The sequence below is a fragment of the Orcinus orca genome, chromosome 1 (assembly GCF_937001465.1).
Source record: "Orcinus orca chromosome 1, mOrcOrc1.1, whole genome shotgun sequence".
Classification (NCBI taxonomy): Eukaryota; Metazoa; Chordata; class Mammalia; order Artiodactyla; family Delphinidae; genus Orcinus; species Orcinus orca.
The window spans coordinates 175788437-175808278 of NC_064559.1; the positions used below are offsets into that span (position 1 = coordinate 175788437).

Genomic DNA, 19842 nt, shown 5'->3' on the forward strand with positions numbered 1-19842 from the left:
GAAGATGGCCTCTGTTCAGCCTGACCAAACTCTGCCCTCACTGCTTGGACCATACCCTGCTGTCAGCAGCACTTTGACCCTCTGATCAGAGACATTCTGAGAGAGTGAATTTTCAGCCACAAGTACTCAAGTGTAGCCTTGGGAGGTAGTTGGCCCAGTGGTTTGGTCCCAGTCCCTGTCCATGATTCTGAGAAACCCCAAACAACTTGGAGGCTCGGGACCCCATCTAGAGCCCAAAGCCCCAGCACAAGACTCTACCCTGAGAGGCCCCACTTCAGCTAGAACCCCCAGGCAGATCTGCGACTCCTGCCTTGGGGCAGGCAAACCACAGGCTCTGTTGCTCCATCCTTGTGAGGGGCTTAGAGCACCTGCAGAAACCTTCAGCACTCTCACCTGGGGAAGGAAGGGATGGGAAGAGACCCCAAACAGGGTCTGGGCGTCTGGGTTGTTCCCCTTGCCCTGGTTGCCTCAGATCATCTCGAGGCTGCTGAGAAGGAGGGAGAAGTCATCTCTGCAGGCCAAGTTCTGACCCCAAACGGTAGTCTGGGCAGACCTGGATCAGGTCCCGGATGGCCACGGCTGAGCTCAGGCTCTCCCTGACAGGTGTGCAGGCCCTGGTGAGCATCCTGCAGAGCTGGTACACACTCTTCACCCCCACCGAGGCGACCAGCATTGTGGCTGCCACAGCCGTATCCCACACCACCATCCTGCGCCTCAGTCTTGACTATCCACAGCGGGAGGAGCTGGCTAGCTGTGCTCGCACGCTGGCCCTGCAGTGTGCTATGAAGGATCCACAGAGCTGCGCCCTATCGGCCCTTACGCTCTGTGAGAAGGACCACATCGCCTTTGAAGCAGCCTACCAGATTGCCATTGATGCTGCTGCTGGCGGCATGACTCACTCACAGCTGTTCACCATCGCCCGCTACATGGAGCTCCGTGGCTACCCGCTACGTGCCTTCAAGCTGGCCTCACTGGCCATGAGCCATCTCAACCTGGCCTACAACCAGGACACCCACCCGGCCATCAATGATGTGCTCTGGGCGTGTGCCCTCAGCCACTCCCTGGGCAAGAATGAGCTGGCGGCCCTGATTCCCCTGGTGGTGAAGAGTGTGCACTGTGCCACAGTGCTTTCAGACATCCTACGGCGCTGCACGGTCACTGCACCTGGCCTGGCCGGCATCCCAGGCCGCCGCAGCTCGGGAAAGCTTATGTCCACCGACAAAGCTCCCCTGCGCCAGCTGCTGGATGCCACCATCAATGCCTATATCAACACCACACACTCGCGCCTGACACACATCAGCCCTCGCCACTACGGAGAGTTCATTGAGTTTCTGAGCAAGGCCCGGGAGACCTTCCTGCTGCCGCAGGATGGCCACCTGCAGTTTGCCCAGTTCATCGACAACCTGAAACAAATCTACAAAGGCAAGAAGAAGCTGATGCTGCTGGTGCGAGAGCGCTTTGGCTGAGAGAGCAGATAGCTCGCTGCTGGGGCATCCTGCACTCCCAGGTATCATCTGGTCAGGCCAAGGACACAAACATTTGTCCACCCTGAGAGGACTCTGAGCACCTGTGGCTGAAGCCAGAGGACCACAGGGCTAAGCATGGGGAGAGTCCAACTCTAGCCAACATGCCTTGTCAAGGTTCTCACAACAGCCCACTGTTCCTGGAGGAGCTGGGCCCTGCAGACCGATCAGAAACCCCACACATGCCACCTCACGCCCCGCTATCCTGCGTGTCCTGGGCATTGGCCCTCTCTCCTTGGCAAACACAGAACACTGTTCCGTCTCAGGGATTGCTTAACCAGAGAAACAGAAGCATTTATGGTACTGTAAATACTATAGTATATGTGTTGCCAATTACATTGTAAAATTGTAACTATTTATAATTCTGGTTCTAATCTGATGGGTAGCTGTGGGTGGGAAGATAGGCTTGTTTTCTGAGGAGATTCACAACCGTTTCTCAGGTTTCCCTTGCAGAGGATATGCTATTGGCAGTGGAAGAGTGGGGGTGGCAGAGAGAAAAATGGCCATTAGAGTAAACCCCAAGTCTAGTCTATGCAGAAACCTCGGCCTGCAGATGGGCATTGACAGCCCGGTGATGGGTGAGGGGCAGGGCCCGGTCTTGACTTAGACTTTCACCTCACGAAGCCATGGGGACACAGAAGCTCTTGCTCCTGCCTCACACAGCCTCTCTCTCTGGGAGCCTGCCGAGCTCCTGAGAAACAAGGGCAGGGAGAAGGTGAAGGTCTGGGAGGCCACTGGGCTTATAATGTTCATCTTCTCTGGTCACCTTTGTGTTAGACAGCATCTGGTTTCATCTCTAATTACACTTGTGTGTGTGTGGATCTGGATGGCTACGTACGTGCATCTGTGCGCATAGATATATCTGTGCATGCCTGCATGTGCACATGTATATTTATGTGTATCTGTGTCAGGTCTGTGTCTGTGTAAAGACATGTCTGTGTACTGGATGGTGGGTTTCTGTGTGAGGGTATACACATTTGTGAACATATAAAAATACATATCTGTGTGTGTGTGTGTTGATGTTTGTCAATGCATGTGTAGTGTTTGTGTATCTAGGCACACGTAAGTGCATGTGTATAAACATGTCCGTGTCTGTGTGTAACTGTGTATATTTCCACATGTAGGTTTGTCTGTGAATTCATGTTTGAGGATCTGCCTGAATGTGTCCCTTCTCTTTTTGCCAGATCTCTCATCCCCATTTCTCTTATTCTCTCACCAGCTAAACATGTTCCTCATCTCTGGGCCTCCTTTATTCACCATTGTCTCACCAAACAAGCTTCTAAGCACTAGTCTCCCTCTGCCCTGAGTGGCTCCTTCAGTGCCACATTTCTCTTCTTACCCTGTACTTGCTTTCTTCCCCTGCCTTTCTACCTCAAGCTTCCTCTGCCTGCTTCTGTCACAGTCCCATTGGTCATTGGTTTGGAGGCTGCGGCTGGAATGCATTTCGCCTTTTCCTTTCTGACTAGTTTCTAGCTCTAGTGGGCAACCCCTGTCTTAGCCCTGGCTGACCTCCACAGCGTATCATGTTCCTGCTACCTTCCTGACCCCTCTGCTCAGCCTGGAAGAGTAATAGGAGGTAGCACAGGCATTCGGAAGAGTCATTTAGATGCCAGTGTCTTGGTGGTTACTGTTCCATGTTTTAGTTCCCCAGTAGGGGGTGGGGTGTGACAGGGAAGGGGTGGTATAGTTAGAGTGTGAACCAAGGACCTCTTTGTCTGCTTTACTTTCCTGTCTTTGACAAACTGTTTGTGTCACTTTTTTTTTCTCCACACTAACCAGTAAGTTGCATTTGCTGTTTGTGGCTACCAAAGTCTCACCGTCCAGCTACGGGCCCAACAACCTCTCAGCCCAATAGGTTGGTTTAAAAAAAAAAAAAAAAAGACAACGCCACTCCCATTTCTGTATCACAATTGCCGTTTTTTAGCAAGTGTGTGAACTCACAGTGCTTTTCTATGAATAAATCCTGGATCACAGAAAAGATCATTTTTCTAAAATCAGAAATTGTGTTCTTTCAATAAATGGGGCCCTTCTCTCTTCTCCATCACCTGGCTGGGACAGGGAGCTGGTTAGGCTATATAGCACAGTGGGTTCCTAATGGTCTAAGATGTGGAATGACAAATGAAGAATTTCCTACTGCACCACACCCCTCTCCAGAGCTCACAGGCCTGTCAGAGCCTGATCCCAGGAAGTAGGTACCACCACGAAAAGGGGAAACATCAAGATACTGAGAAAATTAGAGGGTATGCACAGAAAAGAATGCAGGGCAACTGGCCCTGTGTCCCACTCTGGTCTATACACCCTTCCCTCCCCAGACGCAAAGCCCTGTCAATTTGGCCTCATATGCTATAGGGACCCCATTTCCCTGCAAATGTCACAGCTCTAGCTCCTAGGAAGATCTGCACAGCCCCATGTAGCTCTGGGGCTTGGAGATCTGAGAGCAAAATGGTGGTAAAGGTCCTGACATTAAGTCCTACATACATATTCACTGATACCCGAGGTCCCATGACTTGTGGGAGAGGATGCAGAAAGAGGCCCAGGGAAGGAAGAGGCTAAGAAGGAACTGAGGATAAAAGCACAGATCTTTCACAAACAAAACCACACGCAAGACTCCAGCTCTGGAACTTTTATTCTCCTGGAAACAATCATCTGTGTTAGTGGTACTTCAGATAAAAGGATTACGCTCAGTTCTGTCGAAGCAGGCGTGAGTGTTTGTGCACGGCATCCACAAAGGCTCCCACATGTTCTGGGTCCATGTCAGGGTAAAGTCCGTGGCCCAGGTTGGCAATGTAGCGCCGCGGCCCAAAGTCATTCAGCATCTGCTGCACCAACTGCCCAATCTCCTCCTGGGGGGACCAACAGGGCACTGGCTACAGGGGCGGCCAGCACACCTCTGTCCTCCCTATACATAACAGTGACACACATACATGTAGGCATGCTTCTACTCAGTGTTACTCATACAGTCATTAAAAAAACTTTATCGGGTGCCTAGTATGGGCCAGGCGCTAAGAAAACACAAATGAACAAAATCAGTGAGAAGAAACTCCTGCCTTCCTAGAGTTCACATGGTATGAGTGGAGTAGAGGGGAGGGATAAACAGATAATAGAAGCACACACATAGTAATAAACACAACCATATCCAGAACCATGGGAGCGCGCAGAAACAAACACAGACACACACAGGGACCTGGCTGTTACCTCAGATGCATACAAGGCACAGGGGTCCAGGTTGCCCTGCAGGGTCACCGTCTTTCCCACGCAGTCCCTGGAAGTAGAGTCAGTGCCCTGTTCTGGTGACTGCACATATGGCAGTTGCATCCCCTCCACCGCACCTTCCATCACTCACCGGGCTTTCTCTGGGGCCACTGTCCAGTCAAGCCCAACCACCTCGTAGCCAGCCTGGGCCAGCTCCTCCAGGGCAAAATGTCCGTCCTTAGCAAAGATGATCTGGGGGAAAGGGCAAATCTCAGGCTGCCGAGGGCTTTGCTATGCCTCCTAATATAGCTCAGCTGTGCTTCTGCCCTCCAGTGGTCACTTCGGTCCATGCAGGACTTAACCTGATAGTTCCACGGGCCCACCTTCACTCATCTGATCCCCATCCTTACCATGGGCACTGGTGCCAGGCCTGCCTCCTGCAGCCCGGCTTTCACTCGCTTGGCCACATCACGGATGTACGGCAGTGCAAACTTACTGAAGAGTTGTGGGCCAAGATGCCCTGCATGGGACTCAAAGAGCTGCAATGCCTACAGTTAGAAAAGAAATGCATAACACACAAAGAGGAAGTATCTCGGGCCCCACATACAGAATGTGCCTCAGTTTTCCTTCAGTTTTCCCCAAGTGACTTCAACCCCTGAGACTACCTAAGCCTATAAGCCCAGTTCCAGTCAAAAAGGAACTGCCTTCTCCAGATCCCAGTGCTAGGTTTGGTCTTTGAATACACAGAGCATTAAGCCCCCCTGCCAGTGTCTGGGCTTAGCTGCTCCAGCCAGATCATTTCATGCCAAGCTTCTTTTGTGCCTGGTATTGAGACACCTACCCTCACAGGTATAAGGAACTGTATTGTTTCTGGTCCTGAAAGACTAAACCCCAGGGCTTCCCTGGTGGTGCAGTGGTTAAGAATCCGCCTGCCAATACAGGAGACACAGGTTCGAGCCCTGGTCTGGGAAGATCCCACATGCCGCGGAGCAACTGAGCCCGTGCACCACAACTACTGAGCCTGTGCTCTAGAGCCCGCGAGCCGCAACTACTGAGCCTGCGTGCCACAACTACTGAAGCCCACGCGCCTAGAGCCCGTGCTCTGCAACAAAAGAAGCCACCACAATGAGAAGCCCAGGCACCACAACAAAGAGTAGCCCCAGCTCGCCACAACTAGAGAAAGCCCGCGCACAGCAACAAAAACCCAACGCAGCCAAAAATAAATAAAGACGAAACCCCAGCCTATTTGTCTCTCCCTCAGGACTTACCTGGGCACCAGCAGCCACTTGTCCCACCAGATATGGGACGAGAGCATCAGTGAGGATGCGAAGCAGCTGGTGACTGGCCTGCGGTCTCTGGTAAAGCCAGCGTTTGGCCTGAGCCATGGTGCTTGAGCCGCCACCCTCAACCATATATGTCATGAGAGTCCACTGCAAAAGGCAGAAGCCAGATAGACACTTCCTTCCCTTGTCTGCACCCATACCTGCCAGAGTAATTTCTCCAAGCCCAAGTCCCTGCCCTGTTCCATATTACCGGGGCACCAGCAAAGCCAATCAGTGGCACACGCCCAGCCAGACGTTGTCGAGTGAGGGTGATGGCCTGGAACACATAGCCCAGCTCAGAGGCCACTGTTGTTGGATCCCGGAGGCGCTGTAAATCCCGCTCTTCTCTTAATGGCTCTGGGAAGCTGGGCCCTTTGCCAGGCACCATGGTCACCTCCATGCCCAGTGCCTGGTGGGTGAGAAAACGTCCAGGTTCCCAACCTGTAACTCCAGGAGGAGATCTGTTCAACCCATGCCAAGAAGGAGGAAAAGGAGAATAAAACTCAGCCAAACTCCGTCTCTTCCAGCCTGTTTTCCCCTCTGTCCCATTAGGATAAGTGCTTATCTTGAGCCTTGACTGTCTTTTCCCTTTGTTACCCATTCAAGAATCAGATTTGAGCAGGTACCTGGGGTACAACAAGGATGTCGGAGAAGATGATGGCAGCATCCAGAGGGAAGCGACGCAGTGGCTATAGGGAACAGAAGACAGATTGCTAGGTAGCGAGCTGACAGCATAAATCTCTCCCTCTTTTGTGGACCCCTCACCTGCAGAGTAAGTTCACAGCAGGTCTCTGGGGAGCGACAGGTGCTGAAAAAGTCCTGGGCAGCCCGAGTTTCCCTAAACTCTGCAGACAAAAAAGGGAAAGCAGGGCTCAGCCTTGAGGAACCTCCAGAGCCCTCCTCTGCCCCTCAAAAACTTTTCACCCTCCAGAGTTTTACCTAGACTCCGAGGCCCTGACCCTGACCTGGTAAGTAGCGGCCTGCCTGCCGCATGCACCAAACAGGAGTGTAGTCTGTTTCTTCTCCCCAGGCTGCTCGCAGAAAGGTGTCATTCTTCAGCTCCGGAAAACCCTGAGGTCTGGAGATCAGGAGCGGGTAGGGTAGGTGTCAGTAAACCAGGCTGGGGGTTGGGCAGGGCTCGGGTTCTAAAGGCGGATACAGTCCAGCACAGCTATCTATCTTCTCCAGACCAGCTACCAAGCTGTGACTCCCCGCCGATTCCGCCTCCCCTCTATCAGGTGGTGTACAGGACTAGAAGGGCCGGTGCCGGGGCCTCTACCCTACACATAGTCGCAGCTTCCCCAGGCTCAAAGCCACTGGAGGGACTGGGAGACAGTGTGTGTGCGGGGCGAGGGGGGGACGAAAGTCCAGTTAGGAGAGTTTGGGGGGTCTTTGGACCAAAAAATCTCAGGAACAAGGATACCAGTGGGCTGGTTTGGGGGCTGGAAGATCTCCAGGCTGGGGGATGGTCATGGGGGGATCAGAGATGACAGTCCGAAAAAGGGATCTTAGATGAGGATTAGGAAGTCCAGAGGTCATCTCCTAAATAAAGGTCTGGGGTACGCAGTCCAGCTAGGCGGTCTCTGGGATGAACATCTCAGGAATCCATGGTTGGAGGATTTGGGATTCCAGAGACTTGGGTTCTCCGGGGCTGGGGAAGAGGGGTATAGGGACAGATTCCTGAGCTGAAAGACTCAGGTCAGAAGCCCGTATGGCCACACTGCGTGGTGGCACAGAGAACTCACCCACACTCGTTCGCCTCCATGATAAGTTGTCAGTAAACGCGAGCACAGCCCCAGCTGTAGCCTAATTCTGAGCCTGCCCCCTGCCCAGGCTCCGCCCCTTCCTGGAATGAGCCAAGGCTGTCGCCATGTTGAAAGTCACATGATCAGACTCCAGAAACGGCTCCCGGGCTGCCCCGGCTGCTGCCCGTAGGACCCCCAGGTCTCTTCACCGTAAAGTCCTCTGTAGCGACGCAACAACAAACACCTCCCTCCCCCTCCCCCCACAAAAGAACTTCGCTGTAACTATACTTCACGTGGCGTGAGAAATTTGCTGTCCTCTGACGGCCTGGGAATCCCGGAAGACTCGTCCCAGGTCTCACTTTCACTCCCACTCTTCACGATTTTAACAATTTTATGCCTGGCCCAACCAGGCATATGGTGAATTATGGAACCAAGTTGTACAGGGAACTGAAATAATTAAATATTTATATTACCTAGAAAGAGGCGGGCACTACAATAGGTGCAGAGATTACAGTGGAGAACAAGACATTTCCTTCCTTTAAGGAGCTACAGACTGATGCGGATACAGAGAAGTCAGCAATCACAATAGTAAATGTTTTTTGTTTTGTTTTGTTTTTTGCGTACGCGGGCCTCTCACTGTTGCGGCCTCTCCCGTTGCGGAGCACAGGCTCCGGACGCGCAGGCTCAGCGTCCCTGGCTCACGGGCCCAGCCGCTCCGCGGCATGTGGGATCTTCCCAGACCAGGGCACGAACCCATGTCCCCTGCATCGGCAGGCAACTCTCAACCACTGCGCCACCAGGGAAGCCCTCAATAGTAAATGCTTTAAAGGGAAAGAGCTAGAAGCAAGTAGCAAGGGCTCCATTTAACTGGGGAAAGCAGTGGGGTATTCCAAGCAGAGGGAACGGCATGTGTAAAGAGCAGACGAAAAAGAGCAAATGGTTTAATGGGAAACAAGATCAAGCCGGTGGAATTAAAGATGCTGGAGCTGTCTACAGAGTCCAGGTCATGCAGGCCTTTGTTAAGCGCATTTGTTCACTTTATCTTGTAGTAGTGTAATAGCATACAAATAGCTTGGAGAGAAGGGAAGAGAGGCACTGTGTTCCCAACTTATTAAGGAGAAAAAAATGGAAAACTGTCATAATTACATGGGATCATTTCTTTCTTTCTTGATAACTTCAATTATTTGAAAACTATATCAAAACAAACCTTCCACCCAAGTGTCCATCAACGAACAGATAAACAAAATGTAGTGTGTGTGTGTGTGTATATACACAATGGAATATTACTCAGCCATAAACATAAATTATTCTGATACATGCTACAACATCGTTGTAACATGCTAAGTTAAATAAGACAGACACAAAAGGACAAATACTGTATGGTTCCACTTATATGAAATATCTATAATAGGCAAATTCAGAGGCAGAAAGTAGAGTAGAGTTTACCAGGGACTGGGGAGTGGGGGCAATGAGGAGTCATTGCTTAAATGGTACAGAGTTTCTTGTTTGGGGTGATGAAAAGTATTGGAAATAGATAACTATACATTTAAAAAAAACGATTAAGATTGCAAATTTTGTTATATATATTTTCCACTATTTTTTTAAATTAATGTAATATATCAAAAACCAGTGAGTAGTACACTTTAAATGGGTGAATTATAAGATGTGAGTTATATCTCAGTAAACTTTTAAAAGAAACGGGGCGGGACCAAGTTGCCTTTTCCTCCATGATTATACTTCACCCCCAGCTTCTGTTCATGTTTTTTTGCCTCCTACCTAACCACATCGGCCTTTCCTCTCGTTTGGTTCCGAATTACTGGGAGAAACTGGATAATGATCACCAGTGTCCTGGGATTAGGAGTAACCACCAGGATCAAGCCTAAATGACTCAAGACTCCTGTCAGCAGCCGAGCTGGGGAGGGGGTTATTTTCCGAAACGTGATGGGGAGCCTGAGAGGATATCTAACAGATTTTTAAAGATTCTTCTGGTTGTAGTGTGACTCACTGGGGGCACGGAGGCAAAACAGAAGGCCGGAGGATCTGAGAAATAGCTGTTGCAACTTTCTGGGCCAGATAGGATGGATGGTGGCTTGAATGGGGTAGTAGCAGTGGGGATTAAATGGTAGATGTAATGGGGTTTGGAGTGGGTAGATTGATCAGGTAGAAACTACTACTGAACTTGGGTCTGGTTGGCTGCGCGGGAGGCACAGAAACTGATAACAGGATTAAGTATTCGAGTACACAGGACAATACGGCGGGAACGTGAGGGGCGTTTAGTCCAGAACTTACGGCGAAGGCTGGCCGAAGGCGGGGCTGAAGGTGATGGGAAGCTTAGTCAGCCTTCCAGGCAGAAGCTCCTGGGGCCGGATCGCCCCTGGGCTTCTCTGGGCCACTAAGCTATGGCGGGCCCGGGCCCGGGCGCGGCGCTAGAGTCCCCGCGGCAGCTGCTGGGCCGCGTGCGCTTCCTGGCGGAGGCAGCGAACAGCCTCCGCGCTGGACGGCCGTTGCCGGCGGCGCTAGCTTTCGTGCCGCGCGAGGTGCTCTACAAGCTTTACAAGGACCCGGCGGGACCGTCGCGCGTGCTGTTGCCAGTGTGGGAGGCGGAGGGCCCGGGGCTGCGTGTGGGAGCCACGGGCCCGGCCACCTGTACCGGCTCCGGGCCCCTCCGCGCCGCCCGCGACAGCATCGAGCTCCGGCGCGGCGCCTGCGTGCGCACCACGGGCGAGGAGCTGTGCAACGGCCACGGGCTCTGGGTGAAGCTGACCAAGGTGCAAAAGACCCGGGACCAGGGAAGCCCTTGGCTGGTCCCCTCCCCTCCCCCATATTGAGCTGACATAGCGTTCAGTGCCCTTTGCCTTGGGCTGGGCTGGGCTTGCCGCCGGCAGTTCCCTGACGGCTGTCCCTGTCTGTCGCGTCCCGGCAGGAGCAGCTGGCGGAACACCTGGGCGACTGCGGGCTGGACGAAGGCTGGCTGCTGGTGTGCCGCCCGGCAGAAGGCGGGGCCCGGCTCGTACCCATCGACACTCCAGACCACCTCCAACGGCAGCAGCAGCTCTTTGGAGTGGACTACCGCCCGGTGCTCAGGTCCTGCACTGGGAGGGGCAGGACTTGCTGTCATACTGCTGTGCCCTAGTGTAGCAAAGTCCGGGTGGTGGGATCTGGAGCGGAGGCAGGGTTTACAGCAGAAAGGGGCGGGACCTGAAGGGAGCTGGGGTGGAGCTTCTGGAGGCGCAGTTTAGAGGAGCTAGAGCTCTGGAGAAGGCGCCAGGGTCTCCTGCTGCTCGCTGATGTCTCCACATCCCGTTCCCTATTCTGTGCGCACAGATGGGAACAGGTGGTGGACCTGACATACTCGCATCGCCTGGGATCAAGGCCTCAGCCGGCCGAGGCATACACAGAAGCTGTACAAAGGCTACTGTGAGTGAGCTGGGATGGGATGGGGAGGAAGGAGCTCCAGGTCTGGGCCCGACCTAATTAGGGACTTGGGGTTGCTTAGCTATGTGCCCCCGACGTGGACCTACGAGTGCGACGAGGACCTGATCCACTTCTTGTACGACCACCTGGGCAAGGAGGATGAGAACCTGGGTAGCGTGAAGCAGTATGTGGAGAGCATAGACGTTTCCTCCTACACGGTGGGTGCTGGGACTCCTCCCGCCCCAAGCAAGATGTAGTCACATCTTGCTAGATCCAGAACTCTCACCTCTAGGCCAGGGCCAAATCTGAATCCCCACAGGCCATACTCAGTCCAACCCCCCATCTTGGAAGTCATGTAGGAACCCCTAGACACCTCCACCCATACCAGATGTGCTTCTAATCCAGCTCCACTGTACTTTCTCTCGTGCTCCCTGGCCTAAAGCACACCCCCAGTGCAGGGAGTGGGGGTAAACACTGATTCCACCTCTCTGCCCCTCCCCAGGAGGAGTTCAATGTGTCCTGCCTGACAGACAGCAATGCGGACACCTACTGGGAGAGCGATGGGTCCCAGTGCCAGCACTGGGTACGGCTTACCATGAAAAAGGGCACCATTGTGAAGTGAGTGGGCTCTGAGTAGGACAGGGTGGGTGAGCCACATGCCTGTGAGTGTAAAAGACCCATGTGCACCCTCTTAACCCACAGGAAGCTACTACTCACGGTGGATACCACAGATGACAACTTTATGCCTAAGCGGGTGGTGATCTATGGGGGTGAAGGGGACAACCTGAAGAAGCTGAGTGATGTGAGCATTGACGAGTGAGTGAACTGGCCTGGGGTGGGAGGTGGGACATGATCCAAGTAGTAGGATCTGGCCCACGTTGGAAGCAAAAGTTCGAGCGAGACCCCCAGCAATCCCTGAAGCCAAGGGGTCTCCAAAGTGCCTCACGTTCATCCTCTCAGGACCCTGATCGGGGATGTCTGTGTCCTGGAGGACATGACCGTCCACCTCCCAGTCATCGAGATCCGCATCGTCGAGTGCCGAGGTGGGGCTTAAGGCCCTAAGGAGGGAAAGGGAGCCCAGTGTGTAGATCGGGGTTAGCTGGCAGTGAGTGTGGAGAGAAAGCAATGGGCTTGGAGTTGAGGTAAAGGTGATAGCTGAACTAACTAGGATCTGAAGCTTTGGGGCCCAAGCCGGGTGGAAGGTGCTGGGTAAGAGGGCTGCCTTAAAGCCATAGAAGTGCTTGGGCTCGCCTGGAAGAGGAACGGAGTTGGGACCCTCAGGCATCCCCAAACTATAGTGGTGGACACAGGAACTAGCAAAGAATATAATAATCAGAATCAGGTTATAGGAGGGGATCCCAAAGGTCCCAAGTTTCTAGGGGCTAGGGGTAACAAAAGGCTGAGGATTAAGGAGTCTTCCTCAGGTCTGAGGGCCAAAAAGGCAGCAGGTGCAGTAAGTGATCTCACTCTAACTCCTTCCTCCAGATGATGGGATTGACGTGCGTCTTCGAGGGGTCAAGATCAAGTCATCTAGACAGCGGGAACTAGGGCTGAATGCAGACCTGTTCCAGCCCACCAGTCTGGTGCGATATCCACGCCTGGAAGGCACTGATCCGGAAGTGCTATACCGCAGAGCTGTTCTCCTGCAGAGGTGGCTGTGGCCCTGGGCCAGTCAGGCCCTTCCTTGTCCCCCGTCCTGAGCCTTGTATGTCTGTGTGGAAGAGGCCCCCAAGGTCTTATACTGTAAGCTGTTCCACTTCAAGAGGCAGAGCAGTCCCTGGGCCTTGCCTTCCCCTGTCCCTGTGAGTTGGGGAGTGAGGGGGTCTCACATCCATACCAAACTCTTCAGCTGCAGTTATCTTTACCCACCCACCCCAGATTCATAAAGATCCTAGACAGCGTCCTGCACCACCTGGTACCTGCCTGGGACCACACGCTGGGCACCTTCAGTGAGATTAAGGTGAGCCTGACACATGCAGTGCTGGTCTTGGCATTGGGCACCCCCTTTCTGCTCAGGCAGTTGTTCACTATTCATCAGAGAGTTCTTAGACCTACTCTAGGCCTGGGCTTTTGCTGGGCTCTGGGAACATAGGAAGAAAGCCAGACACAAATAGTGAAAATTTCGAGTTTGGGGTGCTGTTCCCCAGAGAGCATGTGAAACATACAGAGCTCGGGGAGGAGAGATAACAGCATGGACAGGGCAGGTGGCATAAAAGGTGGACACTGGGAGTTACCAGCAGCTCAAAATGACATGAGAGAAGCCTGCCCGTAGATGTGAGTATGACATGGGGATGTGGCTGGGAGAAGGTGGATAGGAAGCAGGCCCTGGTAGCAGACGGCCCTGGGGCCAGACTTTGTTCCTGGTCAGTGGAGCCACTGGAAAGGTTTATGTAAGGAAATGACAAAGTTGGATTTTTTGTTTTAGAAAGCTCTCCCTGGTGGCCGGACTAAGGGAGAGACTGGAGGCAAGGACCAGGGATGGACTAGGCTTGAACTGGAACCATGGGATTAGGTCCAGGAATAGAGAAAGGTTCCAGGGCCTGGACAGAGGCTGACTGCCTGCTGGTCCTGGTCTGGCCACCTCTTCTCCCCAGCAAGTGAAGCAGTTCCTGCTGCTGTCACGCCAGCGGCCAGGCCTGGTGGCCCAGTGCCTGCGTGACTCAGAGAGCAGCAAGCCCAGCTTCATGCCACGCCTATACATCAACCGGCGCCTTGCCATGGAACACCGCGCCTGCCCCTTAAAGGACCCTGCCTGCAAGAACGCTGTCTTCACCCAGGTTTGGACCACCTGGGGTCAGACTGAGGGAGGGTCAGTAAGGGGCCTAGGGGGCTGGGCCAACAGGGACCTGAGCAAGGTCTTTGGGCAAGAGTGGGGCCAGGTCTTGACACAGACTTTCCCACAACTCTCTCCCCTTTCCCCTGCCCCCAGGTTTATGAAGGCCTCAAGCCCTCTGACAAGTATGAAAAGCCCCTGGACTACAGGTATGGCATGGGAGCGAGGGACCTGCTCAGGGTATACATGTACACGTGTATACCCATGCACTGCCTCTGGTCCTCTCACCATTACCCCTCTGTAGCCTCTACTCCTGGGTGGACTCTGGGCAGGTGCATCATTCTGAGCCTTGGCCCAGTGTGGTGACAGAGACCCACTCCTATTTACAGGTGGCCCATGCGCTATGACCAGTGGTGGGAGTGTAAATTCATTGCAGAAGGCATCATTGACCAAGGTGAGGCCCTGAGGGACGATAACAAGGGTCCAGCCCTACTTCGAGTGGTAGAGGCTTCTGAGATCACCAGCTAACAAGATAGGGGACTTGCTTATTACCCCATTATGGGGGCTGAGGCTCTTGTGTGCCCCAGCTGAGGGCATCTATCTGTCATTTCAGGAGGTGGTTTCCGGGATAGCCTGGCAGACATGTCAGAAGAACTGTGCCCTAGCTCGGCGGACACCCCTGTGCCTCTGCCCTTCTTTGTCCGAACGGCCAACCAGGTAATCTCCCATCCCTATCTCCCAAATAGTTTCTGCTCTTCTGTCTCTGCGAACCTCCCAAGTACCGGGCTAAGCTAGAGAGGGGGCAGAGGAGAGACTGTGTTGCCTGGGGCAGCCTCTGGACAGGCAGGGAAGGAGGAGCCATTGTATATTCAGAGGGATCATTCAGGACCCCCAGTGGAAGGTGTTCAGAGAAGTCTCTGAGTCATCTGGGGCAACAAAGTAGGGTCCATCCCATGCCGTGCTGACAGCTCTGTCTCGGGGACAGGGCAATGGCACGGGTGAGGCCCGGGATATGTATGTGCCCAACCCCTCCTGCCGAGACTTTGCCAAGTACGAGTGGATCGGACAGCTGATGGGGGCTGCCCTTCGGGGTAAGGAGTTCCTGGTGAGTAGCCTATTCTGCACCCCACCAGATTAATCCTGGCTCTTGGAAGGAAGAAGAGCCGGCCAAACCTGGGCAGCTCAGGGTGAGAAGACAGTAGTATTTGTCTCACAGGTCCTGGCTCTGCCTGGTTTCGTGTGGAAACAGCTCTCTGGTGAGGAGGTGAGCTGGAGCAAGGATTTCCCAGCTGTGGACTCTGTGCTGGTGAGTTAGGGCCTAGAACCAGTGTTTCCTCTGCCCAGCCCCCAAGGTTGCTGCTCCCCAGGGCTGTCCTGAACCTTCTCTTACCACATACATGCTCCCTCTCCAATCCCATGTACTCCAGTAGCTTCAACTACTGTCACTATTCTGGTGACCCCTACTTCCTTACCTCTAGCCCCAACCTCTCTCCTAAGCCTGGGGCTATATATGCATTTACCTGCTGGACATCTGTCCCAACAAGGCACCTCGGGATCAACACACTCTTCATCCTCTCCCCAGTCTACTGCCCTCTAGGGCTCCCTGTCTCACAGTGGCACCACCACCCACCCCTCCCCATGCCAAGCCCTTTCAGGGTCCTTCTGCACTCCTCCTTCTCGCTCACCTCCCACATTCTGTCACATCTGCCTCTGGCATCTGTCCGCTTCTTCCATCTCACTACTTTCCCTCTGGTTCAGCCACTTTCATTTCTGACCCAACCACTGACTGCAAAAGTTGTCAGTGTCCCTGTCTCCATTCTTACCCATCTGATCTCCAGCATCCAGAGTAATTCATTTCACTCTCCCTGTTTAAACCCTTCAGTAAATCCACTCTGGGCTTAGGATAAAATGCAGAGTCTGGAAAGGCCTTACATGACCCCTGTATCTCTGGACACCTGGTTAATGATCAGGCTCCAGCCAGCCAGATTCCTAAGGCCTTTTGCTCTTTCCACCTTTTTCCAAGATGTTCTCTCTCCTGACTTCCTGGTGGCCCAGCCAATTCCCAGCCATCATTTGGGTCTCAGCTTAGCTGCCACTTCCTCCAGGACACCTTCCTGATCTCCAAGCCCGGTTAGGCATTGTCTTGATGCTTTCACAGCCCTTGTACTAACCCCCTCACTGCCCTCATTGCCTGCGTGAGGACTGCCTTGCCTGGCTGCCTCTCCTGCTTCCCTGTGAGCTTCTTGAGGAAAAACAAGGACTGTCTCTACAATGAAAAGATGACCTTCCTGCCTCTCTTTAACCCCCAGGTAAAGCTCCTAGAAGTGATGGAAGGAATGGACAAGGAGACATTTGAGTTCAAATTTGGAAAGGAGCTAACGTTCACCACTGTGCTGAGTGACCAGCAGGTGGTGGAGCTGATCCCTGGGGGTACGGGCATCGTGGTGGGATTTGAGGACCGTTCCCGTTTCATCCAACTGGTGCAGAAGGCACGGCTAGAGGAGAGCAAGGAGCAGGTACTACCCAGAGGCCAGTGGAACAGAGAGCTTTGGGCTCGTTATAGCCAGAGCCCAGCCTGATAGGCCACCAGAACCCAGTCCCAAGAATTCCGGCCCCCACCATCCCTCTGCCCCACATCCCTGCTGATCAGTGAAGTACAGAGACACATTGTCTCCATGAGTGGAGGCCAAGGGTCCCCACCACACACTGAGCTGGGAGTTGTGCCCTCTTCCCCAGCCAGGCCCTTTCCCTCCTCCACAGGTGTCAGCCATGCAAGCAGGTCTGCTGAAGGTGGTGCCACAGGCTGTGCTGGACTTGCTAACGTGGCAAGAGTTGGAGAAGAAGGTGTGCGGGGACCCAGAGGTCACTGTGGATGCTCTGCGCAAGCTCAGTGAGTGTGGGGCAGGGCAGCGCAGTCCCGGGGTGGGGCTTAAGGACCTAAGAATTAATTCCATCTGGTTTTGTCCCCACCAGCCCGGTTTGAGGACTTCGAGCCATCTGACACACGGGTGCAGTATTTCTGGGAGGCACTGAACAACTTCACCAACGGTCAGTGGAAAGGGCAGAGTAATGTCTGGGTTTGGACTCCACTCCTGGGATACAGAGACAGGGCGGAAGCTGAAGAACTTCTTCCACCACCAGCACACGGGCACTGATTTCCTTCTCCTCCATCTAGAGGACCGGAGCCGCTTCCTGCGCTTTGTCACAGGCCGCAGCCGTCTGCCAGCTCGGATCTACATCTACCCGGACAAGCTGGGGTGAGTGAGGATGGGGCGGGGAGGTCCAGTCGAAAGAGGCTGTGGCTGGCCTTCTGCCCTGCCCCACAAACATATTCACGTGTCAGACCCCTGCCCTGTGCCCCTGCAATTGTTTCTGATCTTTGGTCCCTCCACGCCCCCAGCTATGAGACCACAGATGCGCTGCCTGAGTCTTCCACCTGCTCCAGCACCCTCTTCCTACCGCACTATGCCAGGTGGGTTTCCTAGGTTCCAGCCTGGGGAGTGGGGGGCGGGGGAAGGGTGGCATCCTAGGGTGGAGGAGGGCTTCAGGTACTGGGTGCAAAAGTTGGAGCCACAAAGCCCCTGGTTGTGAAGGAGGGACCTCTACGCCTGGCGCTGATCAGCTCCCTGCCCCCTGCAGTGCCAAGGTGTGTGAGGAGAAGCTCCGCTACGCTGCATACAACTGTGTGGCCATCGACACCGACATGAGCCCTTGGGAGGAGTGAGTCGGCGCCAGGGGGCAGCTGCGGGCCGGCAGGACTGCTCCTGCGCAGGTCCCACTCGGCCTCGCCTAGGAAGCCAGCGCACTCCGCCCTTGGGTGCGGTTGGAGTGGAGCAGTGGGTTGACACTGGTGGCCCAGCCCCGCAGACCCTCAAGCCCTACACGTGCTCGGGTTGCTCCCAGCATTATTTCGCATCTGTGAGAGGAATCTTCCACAAGCCCAGCACAAGCTGCCAGGCCTGAGCTACTTGAAGGGGGCCTTCTAGCTCCCCACCCCGTGGACTTTGCTTCAGGTTCCAGCTCATTTTTTTCTCTCCTTGTTCTTCTCTGGTTTCAGCCTGGACTCAAAGCTAAAAACTCAGGGGGAGAGGGGAGGATGGAGGCTCCTCCCCGAACAAGGCTCCAGGGATGGATAGGGAATGATGGCCATCCTCCTTGGTCACCTGAACCAAGAATGAAGAAACTGCTGAACACCCTCTCCCTCACATATTGGTCTTTTCCTCCTCTCCCTCCAACCCCAAGGTGTGAGTTCTGACTTTCTTTCTCCAACTAAGTCTCAACTGACAAAGTGCCACCACCATCCCTGGCTCAGAACATACATGTATCCAAGATTCAACATTAAACATACATGTATCTAACATTCATGTATTCAGCATTAAACATACATGTATTCAACATTAAACATACATGTATTCAACATTAAATCTATACTACCACTGCCACCCCGTATTCATCACTTCTGCATCACCTCCAGCCTGACTCCCTGTCTGCTGTCTTACCCCCAAGACTTTGCACAGGCTAAGGCCAGTTATGTCCTCTCTGAAATCTTCAGTAGCTCCTCTTTACTCAACTCTAAAATAAAGCCTAGACTTTAAACCTCCACCTAGGCTTTATGCACGTCCCTGCCCCAGCCCTCCCTCCCTTAAGGGCCTCCATGACACTCCATCAAAGAAGCTCTCGTACGTGGGAAAGTTGAATAAATGGATGAATTCATTCCTTCAGAGTGCGTTTATTGGGCTTCCGAGGGATGTTAAAGAAGACCGTTCCGGGACTTCAGGGTCCTGCTGGGAGCAAAGGAGATGTGTGTCAACGTGGGAGTGGTGGGGCTTCTCAATGGCAGAGATGAAATCTGGAGCTAAGCAGGGAAATAAGGCGTCCTCTGCCCAGAAGGGGGAAAGAAAGCTGGACAGGCATCTTCCGGGATGGGTGGTGTGGTGATTCAGAGGATGGGAATCCACCACCTTCAGTAACCAGGTGGGCAGAAGAATCTGACCTCCTAGAGGACAGAGCCTTGCAATGGCTGAGAGACACCCGAATCAGGATGTGACATAAGAGGAGGCAGCGGCACTGCCACCCACACCCCACCCCGCCTCCAGGTACCACACAGCTAAGGTGCAGTCTATAAGAGCTTCCGTGTGTGTAGAGTACCCCCGAGAAGTCGCGCTCTCCCATCGCTTCTCCACGCCGTCCTCTAGGGCGCGCCCTGACACTGCCCTGGTGGAAAACTCGGCCTTGGCTTTGAGCGCCTCCCCTGGGGCTGTGCGCACCCCAAAGACTGCCTCCCCGTAATTCGGAGTCTGACTCTCCAGATGAGCCTCGCCGTCAGCACTCGCCTTACGGCTCCCCGACCCCTGCGCCTTGGGTGGTCCACAGGAGACGTGCCCCCTCCTCCGGCAGCCCCTTTCCGCCCAGGGAGCTGGAGGCGCAAGAGCCCCAGAGGCCGCGACTCCCCCGCAGCTCGGCTTTCCCGCCAAGCTCCCGCCGACCCGGTGGGCGCGCCTTCCCCCTTCTCTCCTCTTCAGGGAAGGGCGTGGCCAGCACGCGCCTGCAGGAGGTAGTCCGTTTCTGTCTGGTACCGGCCACACGAGTCTTTGGTCCCTCTTTTATTTTGTAGCTTGCTCTTCATTCATTCATTCATTCATTCAGTGACTGCATGGAACAGCTGTGTCAGGCACCACACTAGGTGCAATGGATAAAACGTTGGCTAAACAGATAATTTTGGCCCTCTTGGGATTTAACCTTTAATGGAAAAGACATATATTAAACAGATAATGGCATAAACAACATTTAATAACATTTACGTAAGTGCTCCAAAGGAGAAATGAAAGCTTTCATTAAAAGACAGAACAGGATGATTCTAACCAAAGTGGCTC

At 53.8% G+C, this 19842-nt stretch overlaps 3 protein-coding genes across 4 annotated transcripts in view; 2 read left to right on the forward strand and 1 right to left on the reverse strand.

Annotated features, from left to right (window-relative positions):
- ZSWIM5 (zinc finger SWIM-type containing 5) overlaps positions 1 to 3517 on the forward strand; it is a 260902-nt gene extending 257385 nt beyond the window's left edge. Inside the window, exon 14 of the mRNA XM_049698756.1 lies at positions 604 to 3517. Within this exon, the coding sequence (XP_049554713.1) occupies positions 604 to 1466 (863 nt within the window). The 3' untranslated portion in view covers positions 1467 to 3517. The remainder of the gene's footprint in view (positions 1 to 603) is intronic.
- Positions 3518 to 4131: 614 nt separating this feature from the next.
- Positions 4132 to 7939, reverse strand: UROD (uroporphyrinogen decarboxylase). Of its 2 annotated transcripts, XM_004266291.4 has the most exons (10): positions 7783 to 7938; positions 7003 to 7115; positions 6803 to 6882; positions 6664 to 6726; positions 6249 to 6446; positions 5984 to 6145; positions 5126 to 5263; positions 4867 to 4967; positions 4719 to 4785; positions 4132 to 4366 (listed from the first exon to the last, which is right to left on the reverse strand). In XM_004266291.4, exons 1-10 carry the CDS (start codon positions 7800 to 7802, stop codon positions 4205 to 4207), a joined length of 1104 nt encoding a protein of 367 aa, XP_004266339.1. In that variant the 5' UTR covers positions 7803 to 7938; the 3' UTR covers positions 4132 to 4204. The 2 variants fall into 2 exon arrangements, with proteins under 2 accessions (XP_004266339.1, XP_033277747.1); XM_033421856.1 differs by lacking the exon at positions 6664 to 6726 and having other exon boundaries at positions 7783 to 7939.
- A 2167-nt stretch (positions 7940 to 10106) lies between these two features.
- Positions 10107 to 18682, forward strand: HECTD3 (HECT domain E3 ubiquitin protein ligase 3). Its single transcript, XM_004266292.4, has 21 exons — positions 10107 to 10550; positions 10706 to 10866; positions 11107 to 11199; positions 11279 to 11414; positions 11699 to 11814; positions 11899 to 12012; positions 12157 to 12239; positions 12682 to 12847; positions 13075 to 13156; positions 13791 to 13973; positions 14126 to 14178; positions 14359 to 14423; positions 14583 to 14686; positions 14955 to 15074; positions 15186 to 15275; positions 16279 to 16485; positions 16730 to 16859; positions 16943 to 17017; positions 17145 to 17226; positions 17370 to 17441; positions 17609 to 18682. Exons 1-21 carry the CDS (start codon positions 10182 to 10184, stop codon positions 17691 to 17693), a joined length of 2586 nt encoding a protein of 861 aa, XP_004266340.1. The 5' UTR covers positions 10107 to 10181; the 3' UTR covers positions 17694 to 18682.
- Positions 18683 to 19842: the final 1160 nt, after the last annotated feature.